Below are 26,024 nucleotides of genomic sequence, written 5' to 3'. Positions count from 1 at the left end.
CTTTGGCTTTTGAAGCGCCTCTGGAGAGCCGCAGCTTCCCAGGTACGAAGATCCTTCCTTTCACCGTGCACTGGACGGATATTCGAAACACAGCGGTTTCCAGGAGGGAATATGCTGCTTTTGGACTCTGGCGCCCAGGAAGAATTCCTCTTACTCTTTTCCTGATGGATGGACCCCACTAACTTTCCTTTACCAAGCAGAAACTAGGGACCAGCTGCTGGCTTTCTTTGCAAATGGGCCAATCAGGCCGAGCCACTAGGCGTGTGGCAGGATATCCCCCCCACCAAAAAAGCGATGCCGTGACCCGGATTCAAACCAAGGTTGCTGCGGCCATAGCGCAGAGTACTAACCACTATATGATCACGGCCAGGTGTTTGCGGAGGCAACAGCTGAGCGGAAAATGCTTAGCTCTGCGCTCTCGGGGCGGCCACCTACCTCACCGGCGGCCACAGGTATTTCTCAAGTCTCCCCATTACAGTCCCAGTAAAAATTGTGACCAAAGGGGAAAAGGAGAGGAAGCCAATCCGATGCCCGTCCCTTTTTCTGTCTGCCTCCACCCCTTGACCAAGTCCCTCGCCGTTTGTCTGGGCTATCGTCCTCATGCCCCTGGCCGGCGTATTTCCCTTTGCGACTCTGAAACGTGACCGCATGTGCTGGTCCTGAAGCCGGGCCCAGTGGCGGAAGGCCATGGAAAGGCTTTCGCTAGGGAAAGTACGCGGGAGTGTCCTCGTGAGGTACTTGTCTCTCTGGAGGTGAAAATCAGCAGTGCGGGGTGTGAACGGAAGTCGCCCTAGAAGGAGAATGCAAGGCATGTGCTGGGCAGGCCAGGCATTTCTTTGTCCATCATTCAAAAGGGACCACCCTTCCCGTCAGGGAATTGAACCCCAATCTCTCACGAGACAGGCAGGGATACATGCCACTATACTAACGAGGAAAGGGGCATAATGAGTGGCCACCACTCCCAGAGACCACCTATGGTCAGCGTCCACCATAGCAAAGGCACCCACCAGAGGCCTGAGCCAAACTATCATTGAGGAAATACCTCTTGTTATTGCTGAAACTATGCTTCAGGTGAGAAAATTTTCAGTGTACATCCATTTTTATTTTTCAAAGTATTAACAAAGAAGTCAATGTATCCATTTTAACATTTAGCGTTAGGGGGCAGGGGAATACAAAATGAATATAAAAATACCAAAATATTCTTTAGTCAGAATATTATTTCAGTTACACAATCCTGTGCCTCGTAATAACATACAGTACCATGAAAATTACACAAAAATGTGTTAGCATTTGCCAACCATGATTACAGCTATTTTAGATTGTCCTCTTACTTCCATAAATCTACAGTCAGAATAGCTCCTTTGATTTGAAATGATCAAACTTTTTTTTAAAAATATAGTATTTAGAGCCCGATTCTCTTTTTGCATCAGTGTAACTCCATTGACTTCAATGGTGTTACCTCTGATTTATTCCAGTGGGATAGAAGTAAATGCTAAGAATATCTGCTTTTCTCTGCAGAAAGGTTTCAAACAGGGGGCGTATGTTTTTTTTTTTAACACATTTATCACAAATATAAAGTACTGTTCCACACTAAAGAACTACTCTCATAGTAAACTGAAATTAAATATATAATAGAACAAAACAATTAAAGTTTGTGATCAACATATTCATAAATTTTTCAGTATTAATTGGGGAAGGGGCCAGATGGAGAAGGGATATGAACATATGCATGCTTTGTGCTAAATTCTGCTCTCAGTTATACGCTGATATAGCCCCACTGACTTCCACGGATTTACAACAGTGTAACTAAGGACAGAATTTTCCCCTTTGTCTATAACAGGGGTGGGCAAACTACGGCCTGCGGGCCAGATTCGGCCCACCAGCCGTTTTAATCCGGCCCTCGAGTTCCCACTGGGGAGCGGGGTCTGGGGCTTGCCCCGTTCCGGCACTCCAGCTGGGGATCAGGGTCGGGGGCTGCTCCACACGGCTCCAGGAAGCAGCGGCATGACCCCGCTCTGGCTCCTATGTGTAGGGGCAGCCAGGGGGCTCCACTCTGCGCGCTGCCCCTGCCCCAAGCGCCACCCCCGCAGTGCCTATTGGCCGGGAACTGCAGCCAATGGGAGCTGCAGGGGTAGTGCCTGCGGATGGGGCAGCACGCAGAGCCGCCTGGCCACAGCTCCGCATAGGAGCCAGAGCGGAGACATGGCCGCTGCTTCCGGGAGCTGGTTGAGATATGCACCACCCAGAGCCTGTACCCATGAGCCTCTTCCCGCGCCCTAATCCCCTGCCCCAGCCCTGATCTCCCTCCTGCCCCCCGAACCCCTCGATCCCAGCCTGGAGCACCTTCCTGCACCCCAAAACCCTCATTCCCAGCCTCACGCCAGAGCCCGCACCCCCAGCCAGAGCCTGCACCCCTTCCCACACCCCAGAACCCTGCCCCAGCCCTGATTCCCCTTCTGCCCTCCGAACTCCTCGATTCCACCCCAGAGTCCGCACACCTGCTCCGCACCCAATTCCCCCACCCAAGCCAAGAGCCCCCTCCAACACCCTGAATGACTCATTTCTGGTCCCACCCTGGAGCCCGCACCCGCAACCAGACCCTGCAGCCCCTACCACACCCCAACCCCAATTTTGTGAGCATTCATGGCTCGCCATACAATTTCTATTCCCAGATGGCTCTCTCGGGCCAAAAAGTTTGCCTACCCCTGGTCTATAATAATGGATGAAAACACATGCCTAATATGACACACCTAATTTGTTACTTGCTGATTTGTATTATTTGAGGAATGAGAGGAGGAGGAAAAGATGTCATATTCTTATGGAAACGATGACTCAAACTTTAGAGTTATTGGGTGAGATTCTGATCCCACTAACATTGGTGTAAATCTGCATTAACTCCATTGAAACCAATCAAGTTTCTTGACAGGAAATTAACTAAAAGTAGAATCTGTAGCAATGGGTCTTTTTTTTTTTTAAAGTTAGAAAAGCCTGTTCCAAGGGGGGCGGGGTGTCTAAAAACGCACCCTCCTCATGGAACAAACCTGACCATAATTGCTGCCTATCCTCACCGGGTTAATAGCCATTGATGAACCTATCCTCCATGAATTTATCTACTTCTTTTTTGAACCCTGTTTTAGTCTTGGCCTTCACAACATCCTCTGGCCAGGAGTTCCACAGGTTGACTGTGCACTGTGTGAAAAAATACTTCCTTTTGTTTGTTTTAAATCTGCTGCCTATTAATTTCATTTGGTGGCCCCTAGTTCTTGTGTTATGAGAAGGAGTAAATAACACTTCCTTATTTACTTTCTCCACAACAGTCATGATTTTGTAGCCCTCTATCATATCCCCCCTTAGTCGTCTCTTTTCCAAGCTGAAAAGTCCAAGTTTTATTAATCTCTCCTCATATGGAAGCCGTTCCATACCCCTAATCATTTTTGTTGCCTTTTTCTGACCCTTTTCCAAGTCCAATATATCTTTTTACTTTTAAGTAATACTGGAGAACTAAGGACATGGTTGCAGCCTTATGCAATATGTTCCATGCTTTTGTTTTAGTCTTGAACTATGACTTTCTTAATGGCACATTGTTGAGATTTTAAAAAAATTCCTCTGCTATGTAATTAGTTTCAGAGTAGCAGCCGTGTTAGTCTGTATCTGCTAAAAGAACAGGAGTACTTGTGGCTACAGCCCCATGAAAGCTTATGCTCAAATAAATTTGTTAGTCTCTAAGGTGCCACAAGGACTCCTGATCTTTTTATGTAATTAGTAACACCTTTGATTATCAAAAATTAAAGAATTAAAGAAGGGGCACTTCACTCAGGTTGAAGAATGAAACAAAACCGCTCCCCTTCACTATCTAGAAACAATGCACTTCCTTGTACTTTGAATACAACTTTGTAAAATGTGTGTGTTTCTTAATTAGTTATTTCTCTAACAACACCTCAAACTAGAAAACACTGATAACAACAACAGCATTATGGGGAGGGTGTAAGATGTGTTTCATTTAGTAAATAAATTATTTAGTAAATATATTACTAATAATATGTTAGTGAAATTAACACAGTGAGCCAAATTCAACCCTGGTGTAAGCAGGTGCAACTCCTCAGACCTTCCCGGGGGGCTGAATTTCAATCAGTGCCTTGGTGGGTAAGGTGCTCTTTATGTAATGCTAACAGTTTTGTGCTTTCATATGTGCTTGGGGGTTTTCCCCCCTATGCCTTTGAGACAAAATCTTGACAATTACTTCAACGCAACCTAATGGTGAATAAGAGCGAACCCAATCCATCCAAACTATCCCATGGTTGTCCCTTTAATTCAGGCTCCTTGTTCCCTTTTCCTTCAATGGCATTTTTGGTCAACTTGTTTTGCAAGGGTTACAAAATAAGTGGAACATTAAGAAATTGTTTCTAACAATCTGATGAGCTATTATACCGTGTGTGTGTTCATATAGACAGCAATTAAAACAGCATCACCCGTGAAAAGAAATCCAGTGGCCTAGCTTTCTCCCTGCATATTCATTTTACAGTGGCAATAATGACCTCGGTGCAGGGCATTTCCTGGCAATTGATGGGATTATAGATTCTTGGACATGTGCCAAGAGCTGTCAAAAGATACATTTTATGCACTGAAAAATTAAATAAAGTAAAATGAATGAGTGACTGGGGTCACTAGGCTACTTTTCAGGCCATCAGCTCCTCACAATCCATTATTATTAACTATTTCATTCCTGAATATTTTGTAACTATGCAAAACACCCAATTTTGTGGATTGTAGAAGTCTCAATTCAACAGTCCATCTTTATTCAGCAAATCACGTTTAATTTCAAGCATACACTTAAATCCCATTGACTTCAATGGGACATAAGCAAGTACTTAAGTTAGCCATGAGTTAAGTGCATTGCTGAATAGAGATGGATTTACGCATGTGCTTGAATGCTTTTTTGAACTGGGGCCAGAGAAAGGGGTGATCTAGTGGTTTAAGAACGGGTTTGAGTTTCATGAAATCCAGAGATTTTACCCTCTGATATTCTGTCTATGGCCTTGGTAAGTCACACACAGCCAAATTGTCACAAGAGCTCTGTAATTCTCAGGTTTTAAGTGCCCAAAGTGAGATTGTCCCTGATTTTCAGAGGTTTTGAGCACCTGCAGCTACCACGTGGGCACTCAAAAACTGAGTCACACAAAACGAGTGAGCACTTCTGGACAAACTTGGCCCTTCACTTTAATAATGCTTCAGCAAAAATGGGAATGATGCTGCTTACCCACCTACCTGCCGCTCAGGGCTAGGGGGCTATAAAGATTAATTCATGTTTGTACAGCGCTTGGAACATGAAAAGTGCTATATAAGTGCTAAAAATTGTTATTTTAAGATTTAATGAGTTAAACTCCAAGAAATACTTGCACTGAGGTAGTTATTGCTTTAACAACACAAAAAGACGTACTCCTTTGTAAAAATCTAACTCACCAAGCTTTTCTGTGTATAAAGGATGAAACCTGTATAACGTCAATATTAAGTGGCAATACAGTATTTATGTTCTATCTCATCCTTGTTTAATCTTAGTGGCTGTACAATGCCTCTGTAAAAACAAAACAAGGAAAGCAAATCGTAATTCTCATTGAGAACTAAAAAACCCCAAACAAAATCTGCATGTCCATCTTCTACAACCATTTCTGCCATCTTTCCGGTGCTTGTCTGCCTCTACCCATTATACATGTGAGAATGATGTATCTGCTTTCTGTAGTAAAACGTTTGTCCAGTGGAACAAAAGCAATAAATATGGCCTCATATTTAGCATTCCCACGACTGAACAGTCAAAAATTTAATCCACCACCAAAGGTGAGCAGGACAGTAATTTGGATGAAAGGGATCCTGGAAATCTGAAAACTAAGCTCAGATTTTGTGCTTTAGTTAAATCCATGCTCCTGTCATTTTTTTACAGTTCTCCAAAATAACACTGTGTATAAAGTTTCCAGTAAGTAGAGCCATCAAATCTCCTCTTTTAGGGATTACATTGATAGCCCCATGGGTCAGGAAAAAATCTCTACAACACCATGTATAATGCTGCATGGGTTTTTTTGTTTGTTTGTTTGTTTGTTTTGCTTTCCTATGAAATATCAGGAATTGGCCACTGAAGGATACTTGATCTGATGGACCAGTGGTTTGGTCCAGTAAGGCAAATCCTATGTTTTTATGTGCTGTATAATGGATAAAAACATTACACAAACACATCTACAGTATCCTGAACAGTAAGTAAATACTGTTCTAAAATGTAGATGTATGTATTTAAAGACAAGTATTCAGGTATTTTCAAGTGTTCTTGACTAAAACACTGAAGTTAAGCCATTCTGAATACTCTGCTTCTTTTACAATAATTATTACTAGACTGGGTCCTACTTAGTGGTTTCTTCTAGTTCAGCGCTCTTCTCAAATATTCCCTTCATCGATGCTTTGAAGCTGAAGTCTTTGGCCAGCCTGGGCTCTGCCACCACGCCGTGCACTCACATTGCCGCCTGGTATAGTCCGCGAAGGAAACAAAGATCCTGGTAAAGCATCTTCTCCAAACAAGCTAATTTTCACATCAGCTTCAATAGCTTTGGCTAAACTGGATGCATAACTGTCCAGAGATTTATGGACTTCAGCTTTTACATGAAGAACGGAATTCTTTGCAGCTTCTAAAGAAAAAAAAATTAAGACAGAACAATTAACAATAACATACCATGGCTGTGCAAACAACTGAGGGTAAATATTTGTCTTCAGGACTGCAAGTGTGTGATCATGTCTTCTACAAATGATAAATATTGCTATTAATAGTACTTTATGCTTCCACAACATCTTTTGTCTAAGGATCTCAAAGCACACCATGAACACTAATCTTCACAATATCATCATGTCAGGTAGAGAAATTATCCCCAAATTACAGATGGGAAAACTAAGGACTGTTGAAGCAAAGCATTTAAGCACATGCTTACCCTGATGTCAAATGGATTACCCACGTGCTTACATGGGACTACATGCTAAATACTTTGCTGGATTGGGACTTAGGCACAGAAAAGGTTATTGGCCTGATCCTGCCAAAGCGCAAAACTTCCATTTATTCCATCTGGCACAGAATTAGGCCCTATGGGAATTACATGACCATGGGAAAGAAATAAGTGACAAAGCCAGGAGTAAAACTCTTGAGTCCCAATTCCCAGCCCCTTCTACTCTAACCATTAGTTTTGTAGACAAGGAGATTCTCAATTTAGTTTAGACCAAAATTTTACATTTTGTTTACATAAAAAGGGGGACAACACAAGAAGTCACATAGCTCATGGTATGTTTTAAACTTGGTGAAGACCAAACTTTTTATATACAGCAGAACCTCCCTGTTCTATACGTCACCGATCTGCACAAAAAACTGGTAGCCTCCCCCTACTCCTCAGGAATCCATTTAAACAGCCTTGCACAATTGCTATAAATGTCTGTGAGGCAACACACAAAAGCTACTTGGCTACCTTTTATCATTATGGGGCGGATAGTGGAAAAGTAATGATAATTGTCAAACAAAACCCCAAACCAATTCACCCTGGGGTGAGTGTGTGAGTAGAATTTTGCTAAGATAATTTACAGAAGATACTTCAGAAAAGCCCTCATATTAATAAGACTACATTATTTTGGGCTAAATATACTACAGTATGTGTGTACTGTAGAGTCTCAAGTATTAATGCTAATAATAAAATCAAAGGTAATAACAAGTACACTGTGTGATGCATTGTGGCTGTTTTTATGTTGTCCTCATTGACTTATGATTTAGTAAATTCTATCACTTGCAATTGGCCTCCTAGTTATTAGCCCAAATTAAAGAGGATCTGCTAAAATTAAATCAACCCTGCAGTGTTCTAAAGCCAGTCCCAGCAACATGTTGCTAGTATTGAGAACCAACATGTGAGCCTAACTAGAAAACAAAGTGAAACTGATTTGTCTAGTTTCCCTGTCCCAGCTGAGACAAACGCAAGGAGCAAACAAACAGCATAAATGGAGAGAAATACATTCTTTCAGTTTAAAGAATTTAAAGTAACACAGCCAGGTAATGGACAGGAGAGACAAGAGGCGGGCAGTATATGGAGAAAATAAAAGCCTGGGAGGGCAGAAAAACATCAAGGTGGTGGAGTCATTGCGGGGAAGAGAGGGGAAAAAAATACAGTGGGGAGTAGACAACGTAAATGGATGAAACCCAAGGAAAGGCAGGGTCACATAAGGCTGTTGTTCCTGCATGAATGAGGCCCATGCAGGGAAGCCCAGTTTCTGATCCTTGATCTAGACTGGAACTACCTATCAGAAGGAAGGCCTGTTATAAAGCTCTTCTATCCAGGGTGCTGGCTATCCCTGAATAAAAAATAGTGTACCCCCAGTTCAAGGGATACTCATATTTTGAACTGGAAACTGCTATTATCTATTATCGCCAATGATTTTGTCATAGCCCTGCAGGGGTGTGTATGTGTGCACGCACGCCTGGCCCCAGAGCATGCTAGTGCTACACAGGGGAAGCCTGGGGTAAGGTCATCACTGGGGTAAGGTCATCCAAGGACCTTACACCAATGGAGGATGGGTTGTACCTCTGCTCCATTCCGCGACGCCTCCTCCCCATCTCTATTCCACCCCTGACACCCTCTCCATCCCTTTATGCTGAGAGCACAAGGGGTGGCAGAGCTGGCTGGCTTTGCCAGCTTTCTGCAAACCATGAGTTCTCCAGCACAGGGGAAATTCTCCACAGACTATCTCCAGGCTGTTGAAGGCTTATGCAGCGCAAAGTGGCCTTAGCTGTGCAGAGAATCCAGGCCCATGTTTGAAATGCTGTACTCCTCGTGTGGGCCTTTGGTTTTAATTAACAAAGATAACGCGGGCTCTAGCAGAAATATGTTATGCACCACTTTGGCGTACTGGTACACCCCAAGCTTCCTAGTATTCCCATAAGAACTTCATACAGTTCTGAAGAGCTCTCTGTTGTCCCCTACATTGGTTTGCTGTAGTGTGGTGCAAGAGCAGATTCCGTTAAATCAGACCACACATCTGTCAGGGATTTCATGTCGTGCCTACCCGAATAAGAAGAAAAGAAAGAACAGATCTTAAAAGGAAGTGGATGGATGGCAGAAAGACAGTTGTAAAATATACCCTGCAAGTGAGTCCTGTCCAGCCTCACCTCCCTAGTTCCAGAAAACGTGCATTTCCCTCCCTTCCACCCACCTACCAACCAGCAGCGTCAGGATGGAAAACAGCAGGGAGAAGCAGCTCAGATGGCATGGGAGTGCGTGTCCACAGGGGTCGATGAGGTAACTAGTGGGAAGTCAGAGCAGGCAGCAGTGGTGAAAATGAGTGACCCAGCAGTAAAGGATGGGGTGAGCAGAAGTTGGGGCCTCTCAAGAAGGTTGTGGAGGAATCAGCAGAAGGGAAGAGTCAGAGCACCTATCAGAAGGGGAAGGATGAAGAGCCCAGGAGTGATACTTGTCCTCTGTGTTCTAAGGTTAAAGAAGGGGACAGCTATGCTTGGCAGCCATCATGAAGGTGCAGGGGGTGGTCATCCCAGGTGAGCAGCATTACAGTATCCACCCTAAACACACCTTTGATTTGCTCCACTTCGTCTTCGAATGTCACCGAACTCCTCCGTCGATAGGGATAAACGCAATGTGGGTGATGAGCGCCATCCGAACTATAATCCTCAAGCAGCATCACATCTGTCCCTGAAATGCAGAAAACGTTTGGAAATAATAATGATCCCTGAGAAGACAAACCTAAAATTATCGGGGGAAATGAACTCATAGACTTGAGCGCCTCTCCTCAAAAATTGCCTAAAATGTGCTGATGCATTGTCACTCTGCATTCAACTGTGATGGGATTTCAGACAGGGCCAGGGTCAAGTTATTACTTGGTCTTCAGCTAACCAGAGGTTAATCTGAGGACAATTCCCTGCTTCTCCTGAGCGAGAGAAGGATTGTCTACAGATGGCATTATTCAACAACAGCTACTCCACAATAACTATTCCTGAATAATGCCACAGGTAGGCACACTTATTCTTTGAAAGTGGATCACACTAAATAGGCACCTGCCCACGCATGGTGTTCTTCTGGAATAGCTATTGCCTTTTACATTCACACGTTACCTGAATTAATTTTCAAGTGTGGACAAGTCCTTACAAACTGGCTGCTTGGGAGACAGACCATGGGGGATGCCTATAGGAGATCAGATTCCATACTCAGAATGGATGGCAAGCCAAGCTGGGGAATGTTCTGATCACTCTATTTTGCCTTTGTTAACTAATTTTGCTTTCTTGTCACAAACATTATTCCTTAAGGAGAACATCTGCCTGACTGATCCTGTATTTTTTTCTGCTGAGTCATTCTACCACTTTATGGGTATTGATCTCATGAACACTATTTCATTTACCTGCGTTTCCTCCGTATTATTTAGGTATAAAATAAAGTTTACCTGTTACTGTGTGGAAAATACTAAACTCAACGTCTGGCATGCTATCACATGAAGGGCCAAATTGTGGCCTGGCTCCTCACTCCAGTGCCGTTGTGGCTGAGTACAGACACTAAGAGTACGTCTACACTGCAATTAGACACACCTGTGCCAACTGACTCAGGATCATGGGGCTTGGTCTGAAGGGCTGTTTAACTGTGGTGTAGACATTCGGGCTTGGGCTGTAGCCTGAGCTCTGGGACTCTCCCACCTTACAGGGTTCTAGAGCTCCGAATGTCCACCCTGCATTAAAGAGCCCCTTAGCCCAAGCCCCACGAGCCACAGTCAGCTGGAATGGGCCAGCCACGGATTTTTAATTGCAGTGTAGACATACCCTATGACAGTCAAAGAGGCATTCTGCCTCCCTAGCATAGAAGCAGACAGGCTGCCTCAGGGAGCACTAGGGAACCGTGCTGTGTCAGTGCTTCTTACACCTGCTGCTGAAAGGCACAGCCTGTGCTCCCCTGAATGCTTGTGACACTTTACTTTTCCCCAAATACTTTTGTACTCTGACGATGGATCGAAAGCTTCCTACAACAGCCATTCGATGCTTTGTAGCTTGTTCCAAATCATCCATTGGTCAGATTACACCCTCTGCAGACCATGGCTTTGTGCCCTCTCCACCCACATGAGTTCATTTGATTCCTGGATTTATTCTTATAGCAATAGCCAGAGGGTCCAGGACCAATTTATAGCAAAGGTGACAACACACATCCATGATGAGTTCCATGAGACAAGCCACTGTCGCATATACCTGACCTTTACCAATGATTTATTTAGCAAACCTATTTTTTTTAAACGAAGGATAGTCCAGAATTGAACTGTGATATATAAATATTTCCATTCCATACTGTCAAATGCCTTCTCCAAATACTTAGTAATGAGCGAGTGATCTACCTTCCTCATAGACCATATTAAATGAGTGGGATACTTTTAATGTTCTGTGGATCATCTGGGGTATTGATGTCAATGGTACAAGATCAAAGCCCTACTCCTTGGAAACCCAGCCAGCCTGCAATGGATGGGTAGAATTAGGAAGATGACACTCTAGTCCTTGAGACTATATTTTAGCATATATTTTAAAAACTACATTGAATAAAGAAATTGGCCTGTAATTCTTGCCCAGAAGTGGATCCCTGTCTATAAGTGATGCTAAGATAGTGTTTTGACTGGATACGGGTGATCCTATATTATCTGCCTCATTAAATACTTGATCTGTAATGGGCATCCCTTGATCTTTTCTCTGTATACAGTTCCTTTGGCTTGTACTATCTGAAAAGCCTGTCTTCTGTCATTCAGGATGTTCAGTGAAGTGGGATATTTCCCAATTCAAATTCCCTAAACATTGGGGCTCCTAACAACTTATATCTTTGATTTGGTCAGCTGTGGAGGCCTCTTAGTGCCTTTCTTCAAGGATGATAACACAGGATGCTATAAAGAGAAGAGTTTTCCATTACCCGTTATCACCTATAGCTGCACTTAAGCCAGCAATTCACCTACAGAATTAGTGGAGTAGTGTTGCCTTCATGAAAAATCCCACCTTGCCAGCCTCCTTCTCCCATTCTCCCAGTCAGAGAGCAATGCAGAGCTGCAGCTGTCAGAAGAGTGCTCTCTGGTATCTGTAGAGCAGAAATGCTCTTTAAAATAGATTGCAGGTGGAGGTTTTGGAAAACTTCCCTCTGTTGGCAGTTAAAACCACAGCCCCCCTATTACCAGCGCTGGAAAATTACTGGCAGATCACCATGCCCTTTTCTAGGCTACTGCTCGAGAGATCCATGACAAAGATGAGAAGCCTCCATTCTATAGGAGAGGCTCTAACATAGAGTGACCAAATGAAATCTCCTATAAGCAGGATGTGAAGAGACCTATTTCCCGAGCAGTTTGCTTCTTAGCTCCTTGGGGGGCCAGGAAGATCACTGAAGAGGGAAGAAGAATAAAGGAACGGGACAAACAGATTATCACACTCCTAGGAAATATGCACTAGGGAAAGAAATTATTCTCCTAGGCTGAACGGTATTTTCATAGTAGACACTGCAAGATCAAAAATACAGAGGAGAGGCTAAGGCAGTTCTGCTCAGGGTACCATAGGACAATTGTTTTCAACCTTTTCTCATTTGCAAACCCCTAAAAAATGTCAAATGGCATAGCGGACGCCTTTGGAAATCTTTGACATCATCTGTGGACCCCCAGGGGTCTGCGGACCACAGATTGAAAACCACTGCCGTAGGAGATGCTTAATGTTATTGTTCACCTACCAAAAGATATCTGTACATAAATACAGACTGTTCGCAGAATTCTGCAAGTAAGCCGCAAGTAAAATCTTTCTGTCTGAGAAGGGAAAACAACAGAGTTACCTGAATCCTGAGAGCAGCTGAAACCAGTGTCCCCTGTGCTGCTGCTGTGTCCTAAAGGTCGCCCACCTGCCATGAGAGCTGTAAGATGGGGAGATAGTCCCAGATCTGCAAAACAGTTTAATCATCACTGAGTTGTGCTCTGTATGGTAGAGCTACTCTAATGATAGCATCTTCAAATAACCCCCACATCCGAGTGCCCGATTCCACCCCCCAGCTTTCCCAACTTTCCTTTCTCCCCATTTTTCCTGTGACAAGACAGCAAAAAACACCCTCCAGACCCAGCTGCCAAACCACCTGGATTTCCCATCTTGCAATATCATGTCACCAGCTGCCACATGCTCCTGGATTCTTTCCACACAGCAAGCCTGCTGTCTACCTCTCCCCAGCAATTTGCAAGTATGTGCAGTTTATCAGGAGAGCTAATTATATTTAGAAATATATGCACGCAGGGCTGGAAAAACTTATCAAACACCCTCTAGCCAAAGGATTAAATCTAGTAGCCAGAAGCAGTTATAGAAGACAAGTGTATTGATGGGATAATAACTAGTGAGGGTTGGCTAATGAGCTAGTTTCCATCTTCTTTGCAACCCTGAGATGCTAGAAAGGGGGAAAACACTGGGATTCTTACTAAGGCGCAGTCTTAGGATCCTGCTCAGGGCTCCACCTTTTCTATCAGCCTCTGGCTAGTAGGGGTCTGATAAATTGGAAGCTGCCCAGCCTACTCTCGCAGCTGGAAGGAGAAAGAAGCTTTCTGTCTTTTCTTCCCCAGCTATGCTTCCAATCCTTCCAGAGCCCATCTGTGAGAGCTACCTGGCTTCTGCAATGGGGATGGAGGTTTCCAATGCCCTCACCTTCCTTCCATGTTTTGCATTCTCTTTCCCCATTAATAATTCCAGAGCCTGCCTCTACATTTAGTTCTCCCAAGCAGTACCATGAAAGTGGAAATTTCAAAGAGTGCTGAATTAGCAATCATGAAAATGATCACAATCTTGCTAATTTCATAGTGCTATAACATGGCAAAACTCTGAGTAGCAATAGAGGCACTGGTGGTGCCTGTCTGCAGACTCAAGAAAACACTATTGCACTGGAATGGTTTCATTACATTTACACCGTTTTCTTCACAACCAGAAGGACTAGAAACTTAATTGAAACAAACAAACAAGCACTCACATTTTCTGAAGTCACTAGAAAAAATTGCCACTGGTGAGACACATGGATTTTTCAATCCCTGTACCTAGTTGACATATACCAGAACACTTAGTCCTAAGGAGTGGAGGGTTATTGCAGATGAGAGGGAGGTGATGGACTTGCCCTAGCTAGAGAATTTAAAAGCTGGTGCCTAACATCCATAAGCTCTTATTAGGCCTGGTTCAAAGCCCATTGAAATTAATGGAAAGATTCCCATTGATTTTGATGGGCTTTGGATCAGGCCCATCATCAGGACAGGGAATGTTCTGCCTTTTTCTAAGCTGAATACAAATTTTACACTTGCAGAGAGTAATAAAATTTGTGTATCAACAGCACATTTGCCTACCCTGCTATACCAAGGCAAACATGACTGCTTGCCAGCAAAGACACTGATTGGTCAAGCAGGCTTCCCAGAATATAGAATACTTTTAACACTAAGAAGCATTGGGAATTAGAGAGTGGTCGTAGGAATCTGAAAGATTTTCTCTGAGATTTTGATACAAAACTACTTTGGTGAGGAATGGAGTATATTTTTATTTACCGCCAACACCTGACTTAGTGCTGTACATGATATAAAAATAAAAACAGTCCCTGTCCCATATAATTTACAATCTAAAAGGCAGACCAGAAAAAGGATGTGATTGACTGGGATATCTAGAGATGGGGGATCACAATTTTTGTGGGTTTTTTAAATTATAAACTTACTGCTTGTGAGCCTGGTGGAAGTAGATTTTTAAAGGGACTACCATTAATTTAAAACTTCCACTTCTGTCTGTACATGTTTTACCTGGTATTGTTACAAGGAACACCTAAGATTATGGTAACCAAATGATATTAGAGAAAAAATATTTTCTTCATATGTTTCTGTTTGTTCACTCCTTGCATTTGTTAGCACTTTGTGTCTAGTCAGTTTCCCCTGCATGGTTGGTCAATTTCATATTGTGCTTGCATTGCCCTTTCCTACAGCAGATTTTTCCCACTCTCTCATTCTCAAAAACAGACAGAATCATTTTAACTTTCCAAAATATTTTGACCTCAGGCCTACACAGGCCTAGAAAAGTTTATCCCAATAGGTAAAAGTTTGGGATGTTATAATCAACTGAATACATGGTCTTAGAATGAGAAGTTTGAAGCAATGTTAACTATAGCTATTGTTACAGCTCCAGCTAAAATGACAAGTTTAGCTAAGAGAAAGGCAATACCACTTGGCAAACATTTTTATATTAAGCTGGAAACGTTTATACTTTGCTCCTGAAAAATATACTGGGCCTGATTCTCCATTCTATGACACTGGGTTTAAACCAGTGTAACTCCACTGAAGTCAACAGAGTTACACCACCATAAAAACAGGCAATGGAGTGGAGAATCAGACCCACTGAGTATATTGATAGTATAAGAATGCTCAGATTTGGATAATTTGAAAGAGAGAGAGAGAGAGAGAGAGAGAGAGAGAGAGAGAGAGAGTGTGTGTGTGTGTGTGTGTGTGTGTGTGTGTGTGTGTGTGTGTGTGTGTGTGTGTGTGTGTGTGTGTGTGTGTGTGTGTGTGTGTAGAGGAATCACAACAGAGGAGAAAGGAAATTATTTTTATTGGCCCCAGAGTTAAATCTTCTCTGCCAGGGACAATTTAGCTGCATCAAGAAAGGGAGGTGAATTCCCATCAAAGGCAGGGAACTCATCACAACTTTCCTTCAGATGGGAGGTATAATTTGAAAAACGGTCCCTTGAGAGCTCCCTCAAGCACATCACTAGTTAGTATTTGTACAGCCCTTGGAAGTTACCACATGAATGCAGATACTAAGTATCAGCCTCAAGGGAAGAGTATTGTTTTTATCTAAGTGTTTGTTACCTGTGATCCTATTGGAAATGCTGAATAATCTGGCTGTCCTATGACGCTGAACAAATGACTCCCGGTAATACCGGTCCCCAAAACACATTCCTAATAGTTCTTTGCGCACTGTTTTGTTCCAGAGTCCATAAATCAGTGGATGGCAAATGGCACTTGAAAAAGATAACCATGTTGCTAATGTCTCCAGAGCAGGAGAAATGCTATTTTTCCCCCAAAGTGCTTCTGATGTAATTACTACCATATAGGGCCCCCATGTGATCACAAAAGCACCAATGACAACCAAGATGGTTATGAAAGCTTTGCACTGATTGGCTGAGTAGACAACCCCTTGGAAAGCATTCCTTCGACTGCCCGAAGAGGAGGTGGAGGTGCTAGAGTTCTTTCTCCCATTCCTCTGAGTGTCCTCCTCTACAATGACCACGCTACCGCAGTGAATCTTGCGCGCTTTAATCCTAGCCACACGAAATATGAATCCGTAGCAGATCATCATAACCAGGAAGGGCAGCAAAGCACACCAGATCTGCCAAAAGGCTGTGTAGCCTGCCTCCTTATGCCACGCAGCCACACACATCCATTTGAACTGATCGAACTCCAAGGAAGACCAGCCAAAGAGAGGAGGAAGGCAGCCAATGAGGGAGTGTAACCACACATACACAAGGGCTACAACTGCTCTGTTTCCTGTAATCTTCATTGGATACACCATTGGATATAAGACAGCATAGTACCTGGGAAACACAAAAGGAGACATCAGTACCATCATAGAAAAGTACAGTAAGCAAAGAACTGGGTTTACTGATTAAGATCCAACTCCCATTGGAGTCCAGGGAAAGACTTCCCCAGTTCCGCTCCCCAAATCTCAAATGGGGTTAGAGGGACACTTAAAAAAAATCATATTTCAAAAAATTATTTGCAGTCATGAGCTCAAAAGTCAAGAAGTGCCCAAGATCAAGCTGCATATGCAGCCTTAATTCTACCTACTGATTATAAAAACATGAGTGTGGCCATACTGGGTCAGACCAATGGTCCACCTAGCCCAGTATCCTGTCTTCCAACAGTGGTCAATACCAGATGCTTCAGAGCTAGGTATTATTAATCACTATAATTGCAGTGGTTTCCAACCTTTTCCATACCATACCCCATGTTACAACAGAAAAAAGGTCTGGAACCCCTCACCATCCATCTAGCCCAAAAGAAAGGGAGGGAGATCATGACTCCCAGGTCGAGAACCCGTTACATTGTATTGTTTGAAAAATAGTATGTTATTGTGTTCATGCAACCTTAACTCTGACTTTTCATTGCTTTACCCATGGAACCTTAACATTCTCTTACCAACACTTTTTAGACTGATAGATTTATAGATTCCAAGGCCAGAAGGTATCACTGTGTTCATCTAATCTGACCTCCTCTAGAACTTCCTCCAAATGAATTCCTAGAGCAGATCTTTTAGAAAAAACAGCCAGTCTTGATTTAAAAATAGTCAGTGATGGAGAATCCACTACAACCTGGGTAAGTTGTTCCGATGGTTAATTACTCTCACCGTTCACATTTTTCACTTTATTTCCAACCTGAATTTGTCTAGCTTCAACTTTCAGCCATTGGATCATGTTATACCTTTCTCTGCTAGATTGAAGAGCTCATTATGAAATACATGTTCCCCAGGTAGATCCTTATAGACTGTAATCAAATCACCCCTTAACCTTCTCTTTGTTACACCAAATAGATTGAGCTCTTTGAACATGTTTTCTAATCCTTTAGTATCAGAGGAGTATCCGTGTTAGTCTGGATCTGTAAAAAGCAACAGAGAGTCCTGTGGCACCTTTAAGACTAACAGATGTATTGGAGCATAAGCTTTCGTGGGTGAATGCCCACTTCGTCGGATGCATGTGACGTGCATCCGACAAAGTGGGCATTCACCCATGAAAGCTTATGCTCCTATACATCTGTTAGTCTTAAAGGTGACACAGGACTCTCTGTTGCTTTTCCTAATCCTTTAATTATTCTTGTACTCTTCTCTGAACCCTCTCCAATTTATCAACATCCTTCTTGAATTGTGGGCACCAGAACTGGACATAGTATTCCACAGCGGTCACATCAGTGCCAAATACAGAAGTAAAATAACCTCTCTACTCCTACTTGAGATTCCCATGTATGCATTGAAGGATTACATTAGCCCAAGAGTGGCCAACCTGAGCCTCAGAAGGAGCTAGAATTTACTAATGTACATTGCCAAAGAGCCACAGTAATACGTCAGCAGCTCCCCCTCTTCCCCGCACCTCCCGATTAGCTGTTTCATGGCATGCAGGAGGCTCTGGGAGGGAGGGGAGACGAGCGAGGGCACGGCAGGCTCAGGGGAGGGGGCAAGAAGGAGTGGAGTGGGGGCAGGGCCTGTGGCAGAGCCAGGGGTTGAGCAATGAGCACCCCCTGGCACATTGGAAAGCTGGCACCTGTAGCTCCAGCCCCGGAGTTGGTGCCTATACAAGGAGCCGCATATTCACTTCTGAAGAGCTGCATGTGGCTGCGGAGCCACAGCTTGGCCACCCTGCACTAGCCCTTCTGGCCACAGCGTTGCCCTGGAAGCTCAAATTCAGCTGATTTTCCATCACAACTCCTGATCTTTTTCAGAGTCACTGCTTCCCAGGATCAAGTCCCCCATGGCCTAGATTCTTTGTTCCTAGATGAATACATTTACATTTAACTGTATTAAAACACATGTTGTTTGTTTGTGCCCAGTTTGGAATTAATCACTGCTATTCATAACAAAAAGAGGAGCTTACCGATCTATAGCAATGAGACCAAGAGTTAGCATGCTGGCCGAGCTGATCAGCATATAGAGCAGGGCAGAAAAGTTGCACCAAACTACTCCAAAGATCCATTCCCGCCTGATGGAGCTGGTGACGACAAAAGGAAGCACCAGGACGGACAGAAGGAAGTTGGACAGTGTCAGACTGAACACAAACTTGTTGCTCAGCGTAAGGAGGTAAGACTTCCGATAGAGGGTGATGACAATCACCAAGTTGCCCAGGCAGATGAAAATAGCAATGACGATAATAGCAATCGACTCGGTAACTCTGACTGCCCCGTCTTCCTGCGCTGTGAGGTTTCTCAGGCCCTTCCCATTGCTGAGGGAGGAGTTGATGCTCATTGTCAGAGCGCACATTGACAGAGCAGACAGTACATGCTGGGCAGCTGGAACAAGAAGAAAAACACATGAAAACATTATTGTATTTTCTGTGTCTACAATATCTTTTATCCCAGGATCTCAAGGCCCTTTACCAACATTAATCAAGCTTCACAACACCCATAGGAGGCACATAACCATTTTTAGATGGGGAAACTGAGGCCCAGAGCAGGGACTTGACTTTCCCAAGGTCACACACAAGTCAATGGCAGAGCCAAGCACAGAACCCAAGAACAGGGCTGATTGGAAAACAGGGGAGAAATTCTGAAAACATTTCATTTAATATTTTCCAGGAGTGGAAGGCATTATTTCAAACTTTTGACCAGACCTACCCATGAGTTCTAACTCACAGTCATCTATGCCAAAAAGCTGTTATGAAAAGAAACAATAATGGAGTAATAAATGGTCTTTGTTGATCTCTCTTTATACAGTTGACAGTTTGTGGTACTTTGGTCTGTGGAGCACTTGCTGGTGATCCACAGAGAGCTGGCTAGTCACATGGCACTGGCCCATCCTCCTTCGCAGCTGCTAAATCGCATTAAAAAAAAACCCTAAAATACAGTAAAATACTCTCCTAATATCACTTTTGCAATGACTGTAGTTGCCACAGGAATGTTCTTGTATTGCCAGTGAGCCGGGGGAGGTGAGCCGGACAGTCTGTGTGACTGTCAATGAGAAATGTGTCCAAGAGGCAATTCCTTTGTTATGATCTTATCCACGGTATGAAAATGTTTGAGAGCCCTTGACCTAAGGCTTTATCACTTCTCCCAGGTGACCAACACCATCTCCCCGTCAGGCCCCAGAAATACTGCTGCTGGTTCCCCTGAGAGCCACTGTCACTCCCCTTATTGTCTCCGGCAGAGGTATTCCTGACTACTAACCCTTCATTCCAGTGGGCCTGCACCAACTCCTCTGGGCGCCTGATTAGTGGCACTTCCACAGCCGGCTGCCTCGCAAGGCTGCCAACACCACCCGCTGGCCTCAAAAGTGTCATTCCTGCTTAATCACCTTCCCCCTGGCATGAGCATTGGTGTTCCCACTACCAGATCAGATTTTTCTCTTTCCACAGTCCTGGAAAGGGAAAGGGAAGAACCTAATGTGCAGCCCTCTCACTGCTCTGTCAGTGAAGCCACACACATACTGAATCCCAAAATCCAGACCAAGAATTGAAAACATAAAAAATGAATGTCAAAAAAGATTGGCTTCAAATTCATGCAAACTTGGTGTTGGCATTTCTTGGGGACAGGTGACTCACAGGGGTTGCTTTGGCTGGGACTCTGGCCATCTACCCTTCCCAGCTGGGCACGAATATCCAGAAAGTGTCCTAGATCTCTGAGGTAGTTAGAGTTTAAAGGGGCGCTGCCAGCCTAAAAATCATATTTTTTCAAACAAATTTCCTTCCGTGTGTTCCTAAGAAAACCTTAATTTACTGACATTAAAAGAATTTTTTAAATCGCATTTACTTTTCACCACCAGTGAAGCTCATTGTTTACTGTTTGCATTTCATTTGGCACAGACCATGAACATTTTGCATAAGATCCTGGCTGCTTTTGGCTAAACTCTATTGGTACAAAGCAGCCAAAAGCCAGCTTCCCTGGCTATTCAGGAAGGATCTCTCCTATGTAGGAGGATCCTTGGGTGGCACAGAGATATGGATGTGGTTTGAGCAGGAGTGTCCTGGCATCTCAGCAATCCTAGCTGCTGTAAGGGTCCCTTTGTGCTTTTGGCAGCTGGCACAAATCAGAATAGCCCTTAGGCAGTGCTAATTCATGCCAGAGTGCTAGAATGATGAAGAACAACTCCAGGATCTGAGAAGTCCGGTGGTAGATTAAAGTCACCTTTGCACACTCCCTCTTCAGCTGTGCAGAGCACTTGTCTGCCACAAACAAGGATTTTATCCTTTCTTTTTTGTTTATTACAAAGACAAGGTGGGTGAGGTAACATCTTTTATTGGACCAACTTTAGATGGTGAGAGAGACAAGCTTTCAAGACACACATCTTGTTTCTCTAATATCCTGCGACCAACACAGCTATAACTACTCTGCAGACAACAATTATTGTTTATTATCATTTTCACTTTCAGGTGCTCAAGCACTAGCACAATACTGCAATGGTTGAGTTGCTAGCACTGTAGGAGGATGCTTAAAATCTAACAAAAATCCATTTTCACTAGTTTTAAATGCCACAAAACCCTAAACTGTTTTTAAAAATATACTACACCTCTACCCCGATATAACGCTGAACTTGGGAGCAAAAAAATCTTACCATGTTATAGGTGAAACCACGTTATATCAAACTTGCTTTGATCCACCAGAGTGCGCAGCCCCTCCTCCCCTCCCACTCCCGGAGCACTGCTTTACCGCGTTATATCTGAATTTGTTTTATATCGGGTCGCGTTATATCGGGGTAGAGGTGTATTTTGTTTGGTTCTAAACTACCCCAGAGAAATAAAATAACCATCCTTTTAAATGTAACAAGAACATCTAACTAACAAATTAAACATTCAGAAGAATTTTAATTTGTAAAAGCTTTTTAAACATCATGGTAGGATCCATCCATGGTAGGATCCATCGATTAGTTTAAAACAATGCACTTGGAACACTCAGTGCTCACCATTCCACTGGCAGTCATATTCCTGGACACATGCCGTCTTTGTGGCACATGTACAAATCTTCCCTGCAAATTTTAAAACATCCAAAAGGCAAAAAAGCATCCCTCCTTTGACCCTCAACCAACAGAGAACAGAAACATGAGCACCAGCCATCTAAGCAGTAACCGATACACTGTGGGACAGTAGCTGGAGGACTATTTGCACTGTTAGAGCTAATATGCCATCACTTGCTATCCACACAGGCACTGCAGTGATGGCAACTGGCTTGGGGGGTGGAGGTTGACAAGGTGGTTAGGTGTGGCAGAGCAAGCATAATGCAAAGTGTTTAGCAAATGCCTGTGCATCACGGGTAGCAGCTGTGTGTACAGATGCAAGGTGTGCATGTTACAGGTGTGCTGGAGGGGAGGCTCCAAATGCTGGTTATCACCCTAATTTCTCTAATGTAGAAAAGGTCCCACTGAGCAGGCATAGAGATGCATGCAGGTAATAGCAAAACGTCAAGGCAGGGCCCTGCAGAGAATACATTTTCTCTTATTCCACCCCTATGCAGCCAGAGCATGGACTGGGAAGAAAATCCCAGGGGAACACTATTGCTACTGCAGCAAGGGGCTGAGGGTGAGGGAGCACAGGGGAGAGAAATTCTTCTAATGCTTCAGGCAGGGGCTTCTGATGGGGCTTCATCTCATAAACAAACTAGGGAAATGCAACCTAGATGGAGCTACTATAAGGTGGGTGCAAAACTGGTTGGAAAATTGTTCCCAGAGAGTAGTTATCAGTGGTTCACAGTCATGCTGGAAGGACATAACAAGTGGGGTCCCTGCATAACTGGCTGGATAACCGTACTCAGAGAGTTGTTATTAATGGTTCCCAATCCTGCTGGAAAGGCGTAACGAGTGGGGTACCGCAGGGGTCTGTTTTGGGACCGGCTCTGTTCAATATCTTCATTAACAACTTAGATATTGGCATAGAAAGTACGCTTATTAAGTTTGCGGATGATACCAAACTGGGAGGGATTGCAACTACTTTGGAGGACAGGGTCATAATTCAAAATGATCTGGACAAATTGGAGAAATGGTCTGAGTTAAACAGGATGAAGTTTAACAAAGACAAATGCAAAGTGCTCCACTTAGGAAGGAAAAATCAATTTCACACATACAGAATGGGAAAAGACTGTCTAGGAAGGAGTACGGCAGAAAGGGATCTAGGGGTTATAGTGGACCACAAGCTAAATATGAGTCAACAGTGTGATGCTGTTGCAAAAAAAGCAAACATGATTCTGGGATGCATTAACAGGTGTGTTGTGAGCAAGACCTGAGAAGTAATTCTTCTGCTCTACTCCACGCTGATTAGGCCTCAACTGGAGTATTGTGTCCAGTTCTGGGCACCACATTTCAGGAAGGATGTGGACAAATTGGAGAAAGTCCAGAGAAGAGCAACAAAAATGATTAAAGTTCTAGAAAACATGACCTATGAGAGAAGATTCGAAAAAATTGGGTTCATTTAGTCTGGAATAGAGAAGACTCAGAGGGGACATGATAACAGTTTTCAAGTATGTAAAAGGTTGTTACAAGGAGGAGGGAGAAAATGTTTTTTCTTAACCTCTGAGGATAGGACAAGAAGTAATGGGCTTAAATTGCAGCAAGGGAGGTTTAGGTTGGACATTAGGAAAAACTTCCTAACTGTCAGGGTGGTTAAACACTGGAATAAATTGCCCAGGGAGGTTGTGGAGTCTCCATCATTGGAGATTTTTAAGGGCAAGTTGGACAAATACCTGTCATGGATGGTCTAGAGAATACTTAGTCCTGCCATGAGTGCAGGGGACTGGACTAGATGACCTGGGGAGATCCCTTCCAGTTCTATAAAAAGCAACAGAGGGTCCTGTGGCACCTTTGAGACTAACAGAAGTACTGGGAGCATAAGCTTTCGTGGGTAAGAACCTCACTTTTGCATCTGAAGAAGTGAGGTTCTGACCCACGAAAGCTTATGCTCCCAGTACTTCTGTTAGTCTCAAAGGTGCCACAGGACCCTCTGTTGCTTTTTACAGATTCAGACTAACACGGCTACCCCTCTGATACCTTCCAGTTCTATGATTCAATGGAGCAAAGGGGAGTGGGGAACTTGTGTAATGCTTCAGGACAGGGGAGTGGAGCCCAGGTGGGAAAGCAGGGCGGCTGCTGAGGTAACCCAGCACCATAGATCCGAGCCCGGCGCCGGGAGCCGAGGGAACTGGGAAGCAGGGGAGCTCTGAGCAGCTCCTGCTGCAGGCCGATCATCCGGGGAAGAATGGCATGGGATGGCAGAGTAGCTGTGAGCCTCCTTGCACCGGCCCATTGTCCCATCGGAATAACACTTCTTTCCTTTCCTTCGCCTGCTGCTCTAGCCCCTTGGCGTCCGAGCGAGACACAAGCCCAGCCCCGGCGCGGGCAGGTCCCGCGTGGCTCGAGCCTGCTGCAGCGAGCTCCGCTCCAGCCCCAGCCCCGGACGCGAGGGAAATCGCAGCGCCTGTCCCGGGCCCAGCGGCCCCGATAGGGACCTGGGCAGCTCGCAGGGCTCGCGAGAAGCAGGAGACCCCCCCCCCCCCCCCCCGCAACCCTCTGCAGTTGCTGGCTGCCCCCGCTCTGCAATCAGAGATGCAGCGCTCGGCTGCTCCCCTGCCCTAAAATCCAGCCTCCCTCCCGGCACGGGCTTGTCCCTCCTCCGCACACAAAGGCTGGTGGGGAGGCAAAGTCCGGGGGAAGGGTGGGACCGGAGAGCCCGCAGGAGCAGGGGGCAGCGAGAACCCATCCGGGGCCAGGAGAGCCCCGCAATGGAGGCACAGACACACACCCCCTTCCCCGCCCTGCAGCTGCCATAAGCTCCAGTGAAAAAACCGGAGCGCTCCCCCCTTGGTGTGGGACACACTCACCGCCGGGCCGGGCCGAGCCGCTTCCTCCTTCCCCCGCCGCCTTCGCTGCACTCAGGGGCGGGAGGTTTCGGGTTACAGCGCCCCGGACCCCCCACAGCCGCCGCCAAGAGAGAGGGCCGGAGCAGCTGCCCGACCCGCCTCCCTCCATCCCCCTTCCTCACATCCTTTCATCCCCCTCACATCCCTCCTCCTAGCCTCCTCCCTCCACCCCTTTACATCCCTCCCCCTAACTTTCTCCCTCCATCCCCCTTTCTCCTCCCTCCATCCTCCTTCACATTCCTCCTCCTAACCTCCTTCCTCCATCCCCCTTTCCTCCTCTCTCCATGAGTTCATATCCCTTCTCCCCTCCTCCCTCTATGCCCCTTCCACACATTCCTCTTCCTCCCTCCACCCACACTTTCCTCCTTCCTCTATCCCCCTTCCACATTCCTCCTCTGCCTAGCCTAGTTCCTCTATGTCCACTTTCACATCCCTCCCCGAACCTTCTCCTTCTATCCCCCTTTCCACATCTCTCCTCCTTCTAATCTCCACCATCCATTTCCCTTTCACATTTTTCCATCCAGCCTCCTTTCCACATCCTTCTTTTTCCACCTCCTCTATCCATCTCTTTCCATACCCTCCCTGTTCTATCCCCCTTTCCGGATCTTCTCCTCAACATCCTGTTTTCCACGCCCTCCTTCCTCCATTCCTCTTTCTTCCCTCCCTTCTTCCCTCCCTTCTCTTTCCCACCTTCCCTTCTCTCCTCTATCAGTTTCCAATTCTCTTCCCAGGTTTCTCCAATCAGCCATCCCCCTTTTCATTTTCTTTTCCGATAGGTCTCTTTTCTTTCCATCTCCCCATCTGCCACAACCCCTTTCCTCCTATTCCTTTGACCCTCTGTCTACCCTCTCACCTTCTCTGCTAGTCTTTTCTCCCTGCCCCACTTCATACTCACAGGTCCAAATTCAGAGGTGATATGTAACTTAGATTCCATTACACTAATTTAGACTCCTGTAGACATCGGTATATGTAACTTTAAGTGTGTGTGTGGGGGGGAGGGGGTATCTACATGAGCATAGAGGAGTCTTGCTGTATGAAAGGGGTTACCAGTACAAAAAGTTTGAGAACTACTGAATTACAGCAACCCTGCAGGCTGCTCTTACATACTACAGCAGAGGTAGGCAAACTACGGCCTGTGGGCCACATCCAACTCGCAGGACCATCCTGCCCGGTGGTTTGAGCGTTAGCCTGTTAAACCCAGGGTAGTGAGTTCAATCCTTGAGGGGGCCACTTTAGGGACCTAGGGCAAAATCAGTACTTGGTCCTATTAGTGAAGGCAGGGGGCTGGACCCAAGGTCCCTTCCAATTCTAGGAGATAGAATAGCTCTGAGCTACTGGCTGGGGAGGCTAGCCCCCGGCCCCTCCCCTACTATCCCCCCTCCCCTGCAGCCACGCCGCCGCATGGGCAG

General features: G+C 45.0%; 1 protein-coding gene across 1 annotated transcript; it reads right to left on the bottom strand.

Annotated features, from left to right (window-relative positions):
* Window positions 1–1,086: 1,086 nt before the first annotated feature.
* On the bottom strand, window positions 1,087–24,705 carry GPR161 (G protein-coupled receptor 161). The gene is made up of 6 exons (XM_054044508.1): window positions 24,577–24,705; window positions 18,657–19,068; window positions 15,883–16,607; window positions 12,849–12,953; window positions 9,594–9,713; window positions 1,087–6,668 (listed from the first exon to the last, which is right to left on the bottom strand). Exons 2-6 carry the CDS (start codon window positions 19,037–19,039, stop codon window positions 6,421–6,423), a joined length of 1,581 nt encoding a protein of 526 aa, XP_053900483.1. The 5' UTR covers window positions 19,040–19,068; window positions 24,577–24,705; the 3' UTR covers window positions 1,087–6,420.
* Between the last annotated feature and the right edge of the window lie 1,319 nt (window positions 24,706–26,024).

The sequence above is a fragment of the Malaclemys terrapin genome, chromosome 1, assembly GCF_027887155.1.
Source record: "Malaclemys terrapin pileata isolate rMalTer1 chromosome 1, rMalTer1.hap1, whole genome shotgun sequence".
NCBI lineage: Eukaryota > Metazoa > Chordata > Testudines > Emydidae > Malaclemys > Malaclemys terrapin.
The sequence above is the reverse complement of the archived record's forward strand: the minus strand, read 5'-3'. Positions and strand labels throughout refer to the sequence as shown.

Excerpts from the sequence above, each read along its gene's own strand:
- GPR161 (XM_054044508.1), bottom strand. The coding sequence starts at position 19,039 with ATGTGCGCTCTGACAATGAGCATCAACTCCTCCCTCAGCAATGGGAAG. Across the intron at positions 12,954-15,882 it reads CATTTCCAATAGGATCACAG|ATCTGGGACTATCTCCCCAT; the intron begins GTAACAAACACT and ends ACTGTTTTGCAG. Across the intron at positions 6,669-9,593 it reads CGAAGTGGAGCAAATCAAAG|AAGCTGCAAAGAATTCCGTT; the intron begins GTGTGTTTAGGG and ends TTTTTTCTTTAG.